At 42.5% G+C, this 7124-nt stretch overlaps 1 protein-coding gene across 1 annotated transcript; it reads right to left on the reverse strand.

Moving 5' to 3' along the window:
* Positions 1–2863: 2863 nt before the first annotated feature.
* bhlha9 (basic helix-loop-helix family, member a9) lies at positions 2864–4761 on the reverse strand. The gene has a single exon (XM_084565583.1). It carries the CDS (start codon positions 3787–3789, stop codon positions 2917–2919), a length of 873 nt encoding a protein of 290 aa, XP_084421709.1. The 5' UTR covers positions 3790–4761; the 3' UTR covers positions 2864–2916.
* Positions 4762–7124: the final 2363 nt, after the last annotated feature.

The following is a 7124-nucleotide window of genomic DNA, read 5'->3' on the forward strand; positions in this document are numbered from 1 at the left end:
CCCGGGGTGAGCATAGTATGTAGAGAATCAACATGCATCTTCACTCTGAAGGCTGACTCATCCGCCATATATCACGCAAACACACCCTTATGTCTTGGCACGATTTCTCTCATGTTTGCTTGTTTTCTTTTCCATCAGCTTGGCAGCGGAAGGTGTCAAGAGGGTGGAACAGTCTGAAAAAGAGATGCATCACTGACAGCCGTTCATGTTGGAGAAATGAGCTAAATCCTGAGGTGAGTCACCAGTGAACGTGAAGTGCTGACCCGTTAAACAACATCAACATTTCTGTTCTCTGATGAAAAAAAATCATCGGACGTGACCACATCATTTTGCCCAAACAAATGTTGGTAATTAGTCAATAGATATACTTAAATACAGTCACAGAACGACTCCAGCTCATGATTATTTTTGTTTTTGATTGATCGGCCACTACTCCGGCTTACTCCCACCATCCAAAGACATGCTGGTTAGGTTCATTGGTGATGCTAAATTGGCCGTAGGTGTGCATGCGAGTGTGAATTGTTGTCTGTTTCTCTGTGTTAGCCCTGTGATAGACTGGCGACCAGCCCAGGGTGTACCCCGCCTCTCGCCTGATGACAGCTGGGATAGGCTCCAGCCCCCCCGCAACCCTTCACAGGGTAAGTGGTTACAGAAGATGAGTGAGTGAGTGATACGCCACTTTTTTGAAACATTTTAACTTCAAAATTGTGGAAATGCCATCATGGTTTCCGATGAAAGTTCATGGTTTTGTTCCATGTTTTGGAACTTACCGTCCAATGATATCCATGGCGTATTTTATTAATCTTCTTTTGTCAGTTTTGGTAGCAAATCTCTGAACCACTACATCTATGTTGATTACAACTCTTTAATAAAGGAACAAAAAGGTTATCTTTCTGTACCCCAGTTTTTCTGGTGTGCAGATAATGAGTGGTAGTAACTTTATATCTGTAAAATAGACCATCAGCTATAACTGGAAAACAAACATAATCTCAGTAGCATTGCATGCTACCATCAGCCCACTTTCACTCTGGAGTCTCTTTAGGGCCCAGGTGAGTAGACAAACTGGCACTGCATTTGTGCCAAAAAGGGAGGAGGAAGAGACATGCCGTCACTGAACGCTGTAAGCCACACTTGTCTCTCACTGGTGAGTCAAGGTTTTCCAGTGATTCACGTCTGTGCAGAAGCTGAACAACGGCCTCAAAGTGTAGTCACTCTCCAGCTTTTTCTCACCACCTACATCCTCCTCTTATTATTATTGTACTCCTCCTCTCCATTCATCTCTTTGTCCGTATTCCCTTTCCTTCCTGCCTACTAATTGTTGTTGTACCGCACCATTTATTTCTCCTCTCAGCCTGCAGTAGTTCTCCCCAGGCCAACACTTTTCAGCAGCTTCTCGAGGCTCTTGTTGGGAGACCTCCAGGACGTTCAAAACACTCTAACACACCCAGTTCCACCTGCGGGCCAGTGTAACCCGACAGGGGATTTCACTACGCTGATGACGGGGCACACTCTTCCTTCCTGAACCCACATAAATCTGTCGGTGCGCTCTGTCCTATGGTCTGATATTAAAGCTGTTTTCCATGACATGCTGCTCAGGGGAGGAAAAGTCGTTCTGGACTAACATGAGCTATTATGGCCAGGAGGATCTATTGTGGTTAGAATTCACTCTTCTTGATAAGAAAAAAAAATAGTGGCAGCTGACTTGTTTGTAAAAATAATCTCACTCTTGTTGGTTCCGTGCAGTCATGTTAACAGAAATGTACTTCTGAGCAATAGAAAAAATTATAGAAAAATAAATTGTGCATGAGAGGCACTACCTGAACTTTTCATACCACTGCATTGCCAGTATTGTCGGTGTTGTCCTTCTCACTGTCTGCTTGTGCTTTTATTTTGCTCTGTGTAAATAACAACTTGACTTCTCTTCTCCATGAAAAAATGACAAGAATGGGCTTGTTTCTCAACTGAGTGAAGGACCTCTGTCATCTCAGACACAGAGTTGTGGAGGCTACCAACCTTAGGCTATAATCAAACACATACACACATGTTTGTATGGCTATCCTTGTGAGGACATGCATTGACATAATACATTCTCTAAAACTTTACCTATCCCTAACCCTAACCATATTGTAACCTTTACCCTAAAAAAGCCTTGTAAAGAAGTGAGGACCAGCCAGAATGTCATCACTTTGCACAAAGGTCCTCACACCGATAGTGTAAAACTCAAACTGGTTCTCAGAAAGACAGCTGTACAATAGCACAAACACATGGACATCCGTGCACACACACACACACACACACACACACAGGTTTTTTGTGTTACTGCTAAATGGAGTGAACCGAGTAAACCCTGATTAAACACGTTTTGTTACAAAAGGAGGCATAAGAAGAATCATATAAATGTAACATTTAATTCTTAAGTTTAAAAAAACAAAAGTATGTACAAACTCTTTACAACCTTAAAAACAACCAATACTTGTTATGCAGTACAGACAATAAATACATTAATAAACTTTGGTGCCACAGTTTGTAAAGATGCACTCTCTACCATTGGAAAGACGGCATAATGTGGAAGCAGTTACATTTGTTGATTAGTCCACTTATTCCTTTTCATGGTCTTTCATTAAGTAATGCAACATAACATTTCATTAAATCCACTTTTGCAGAACGCCAAGAAGATGACAATTTAATGGCAAGAACATATGTCAATTGTCTGCAGCATCATTCCTTAGATTGAACATTTTGAAATGCAAGATAAAAATACATTTCACAATATACACGACATTCTGCAGTCGAGACTGTGATTAGATAGTGTTATTGTAATATTATGTATATAGTTACAGCAGAAGAACCTCACACCATTCACAAGTCTACTGGTGTTCTTCAGTCTTCAGGGCTCACAGTTGTGGGTGTGGCATGTTACAGGACATCAGAGCACAGAGGGAGACTGTGCTCTGGCTCCTGCAGGTAGCTCACCTGCCATGGAAGCCCCAGAGTGGTAGATGGCTCCACAAAAGTGTCCATGTATCCTTGAGTGCAGGGCGCCCACATCCCCGGCTGGTACCCCAACCCCTCACCCACCTGAGGGTACCGCAGAGGACTGGGCGGATGATTGTGAGGGCTGCTGCAGTGTCCATGTGAGGCATAAAGCTGTCCCTCAGTGGGATAACAAGGGAAGTGTGGTGACGGGGGGCAAGATGACGCAGTGTTATCCATGTATGCATGTGGCTCCCCGGGCACCCTGTGCATGTGAGGGCCTTGCTGTGACTGCATCTGGTGAGGGAAGGATGCATGCCAGGGGACGTAGCTTTGATGCTCCAGACGAGGAACTGTCACCCTGGTCTGCTCAAGTCGAGACGCTCCCATCGCTGCTGGCCCTACAGATGACCTGTTGCACTCCCGGTGGGTGCAGGGCTTGCTGGGGGGATTGGAACTCAGGAACACTGAAAGAGCAGAAATGCGGTTGATGGCCCTCTGTAATGTGGCGATCTTGGATAGCCGTTTGCCGCTGAGGTCATGATTCAGAGCAACACGGAGGGCATTGAAAGCCTGATTGTAGTCCAGAATGCGTTTTCGCTCACGCACATTAGCAGCCATTCTTCGAGCTTTTGAGCGGACAGGTCGATTGCGCTTCTTGGTCTGACCTTCCTCTGGTTCGCTGGGGCTGCTGCTTGAGCTCTCACTGTCTTGGAACGATGCCTTGGAGTTTTCCTCGTATTCACTTTGGCCGAGCCCGCCGAGGTCCAGCTCTTCCTCAGAGAATTCCGAACCTGCAACACTGCTGCAGCTCATTGTTTCAGTAACGTGGACACTTGACCAGTCAGAGTAAAAGTCTTAGTCATTTACATGTGGTCTGCACGGCGTGCTGTGATTGCAGTCTTCTCGCGTTCCTCTGCGCACTCTTTCTGAGAGCTCCTAGCTTCTTGTGTGGGGCTGTCGGTATTTGTTGGTGTGCCGACAGCCCAGGTATTCTCCTCCTCTGACTCCTCTCGCGCCTTGTGATTACTTGTACCTCAACAAGACAGGTTGGCCTGCTTTTTAAAGATCTTGAAGTCACATGATACAGTCACCTGTGAGGAATGGTGCACACTCTCTCCCTCTCCAGGTTTATGGGCGCCCTCCAGGCAAATGGCACTGTCACCTCCTCCTCCTACTCTGACTCTCCCTCACATCCCTTACAGGATCTTACAGAAGAGTTTCAACACCTCATGTCAGTGTAAAACAGAAGCAAAACACACTAATTAGTTGGAAACTGTAGTTAAGTTTAGACTTCCTTTAACATCTTTGTGGAGAATTTTATTCACACAGTTTTTCGGTCTTTTAACACTTCTGTAATCTTCTACACTATTTCTGAGTTTTTACTTGAAGCTTTTCATGAAGATGAATAGTTTGGAAAATGTAAGTCACAAGTGACTAGCACAAATTAGTCCTTTACGCTTAAATCAATACACTTCCTCACTTTACTAACAGCAATACGCTCTGACTGAACAATTGCTTTATTCTCTGCACTGTATAGTGAGCTAGTTAATTTTTACAGTGATAAGTAATGAAGAGACATTATTGTAAGTAGATATTCCATGAGTATTTGTCTCAGGGACATTCATGACAAATTGCACATTTATCAAAGTGGGCTAATCTATTATGTGTGTTTCCCCTTTTGTCAAGTCTGGGAAGAGATGAACCTTCTTATCTACCGTAGGAAAGATTTGTCCTTGCAATTAGCTGTCTCTAGAGTGGCGATGCTCCTTCTCTCTGTCTCTCTCTGCTCAGGTTTAAGGGCCATGTAATTTAGAGTAGCTTCCCTGGAACCCATCCCCATAAATCAGGCCTGGGCAGCACCCGAGGACAAGAGCAGAGTGATCCCTAGACTTCAAAGAGAAGGAAAAAACAAGGGCAAATATTTTACAATTAGAACCTGCAATTGCTGCTGGCTTAGGCTATCGATCTTTCATTGTCTTTTGCTCGTCAAGATGGGCCTCCATTTTGACAGAATTAGAACTCAAACTGTTGAAATATTTTTATTTATTTTTTTTCCCCTTGAAGACAGTGACTTGTGGGGCATACAAAACATAACTACAACTGTTGTATTTCATCTACATGTCCACCAATTTTTTTCAATTTGCAACAACAGTGCAACAGGAGGAAAAACCTATGCTGGCACAAACAATCTGTGTTAGATATTATAGTGGACAGTGAAAGGTCATTGCACTTGGCCAGAAGCCTCAGTGCAATGACCTAACTAAAGAGTAGGCCCCTCAGACACTGAACTGAGGGTCGTTGAGAAGCATTGCTTCCTTCCTGCAGTCTTCTTTTTATTGTACGTGTTGCGGCTCTGAGACGCCAACGTTTAAAACAATTACAGCCCAGAGTTTCAGCTCTTCTCATAGAAGGTGGGAACGTTTTGTCGAACCTTTTTACGTGTTTATCCAGGAGATATAGCCTAGATATAGAAAAAATACAATATCTGCATATCTACTAATTTTGGCACAATTTGCCTCCTCACAAATAAGTAGAACACAAATGTATTTAAAAGGTACAGCATTTAGGTAAACCCACTGGTTTTAAAATTTAGCAGAAGATGTAAACTCATTCTTTCTTCAAAAACCTAAACACCAAAGCCATCAACCACATCAACCTCCACATTATGCTAATTTCTGTAATTCAGATCTAACCCACACAATTAAATCCATTAACATCTATCAAAATCAGGCCTACTTTAGGTATTTACATTACATATTTAATCTAAATCTGTTATTCCTACCAGCATGTGGTAGAAAATATTGTGTAGATTTGAGACCTTAAGATCATTGTGTGGAAGAACAAATTGTCACAGAATGTTTAAACTGTACCATGCATTGTCTCATAGTGGTTAAAGCCTCACGTGTGCAAAAACTGATAATAATGTTGTTTAAACATTTCACTATTATTTGCCCTTTTGTTTTGTTATGGTCCATTCCTGTGAGCCTGTAAAGTAACCACTTAAACCACTGTACTTACCACACCTTTCAAATAACCCTGCTGATCTCCTGCATACCTTTATAGCTAAAACCGTTTGAAATGTTCAGCCCATGCCGCTCAGCTCCAAGGAGTATGTAGGCTTTATCACAAGCAGTGATTTATGGCTTCACAAACATGTCAGATTTACTGCTGTGGTGTAAAGAGCATGAAGACTACAGCCTCGGACTCTCCCCGTCCATTCATTTTTGACAGGTGACAAGACACCAGTAATTATCAGCCGCCGGGAATAAATCACAAGATTTTATCACGCAGCTCGCCATGCCCTTGATGGAATAACCATTTTCAAGCGAGGGGAACCTGTCCAAAGCCGCTGAACCTAAGATTTGTAAATCTCCTGCTCAAGCCCCCATAATGACTGGTTGTTAGCTGTTTGTTATTAGAGGTCTGTGTGCCAAATGTTATAGATGTATATTTCCAAAGGGGTAGTTACGGGTAATAAGTGAGTAAGGTCCGGGTTTGCTAACCTTGGCTTTGCAGTGGTATGTTAATGCATGTTTTTGGTGTCTGCCACGGAATTTTCTCACCTCAATAAAAAGCCCCCTCTCAAAAAAAAAAATTAGCTATTGCTGCCCATCCGCTATTTGTCACAAACCTATTTTAGTTAATGTGTGTAACAGTCAAGGTGATCGACTGTATGCTGCAAACCTGCTCATTTCACGGCAGTTATTTTATTTGCCACACACTAATCTCTTTTATTATTTATACAAAAACACTGTGTTGCTTTCTAGCATTAAGAAAGGGATACGAATTCTGAATGGAAATCAGCCTAGAAAGGCAGCACATGGAAATGTGTTTTGAAAATTATGTGTTATGCAACAGAAATACCGCAATGTATCACCTCGTGTTTTCCAGTTCTTTGTGAGTAACTCATCACATGCAGCTCATATAAAAGTAATAACAACCTCTTCCTTTGGTCGTAGTATTACTAAGAAAATATACTTGTGTCTTGGTACTTGCTGACAAAACTTCCTGTTTTGTCGTTTATATAAGACGGCCATTACCAATACATTACAAAGTAAGCAGCAACGGTGGAGGAAAAAATCTGAGTTGCTTTTACTCGAGTAAAAGTACCAGTGCAGCAATGTTAAAATACTCCATTACTATTAGAA

This window comes from Chelon labrosus (genome assembly GCF_963514085.1).
Source record: "Chelon labrosus genome assembly, chromosome: 17".
Classification (NCBI taxonomy): domain Eukaryota; kingdom Metazoa; phylum Chordata; class Actinopteri; order Mugiliformes; family Mugilidae; genus Chelon; species Chelon labrosus.

Excerpts from the sequence above, each read along its gene's own strand:
- bhlha9 (XM_084565583.1), bottom strand. The coding sequence starts at position 3,789 with ATGAGCTGCAGCAGTGTTGCAGGTTCGGAATTCTCTGAGGAAGAGCTG.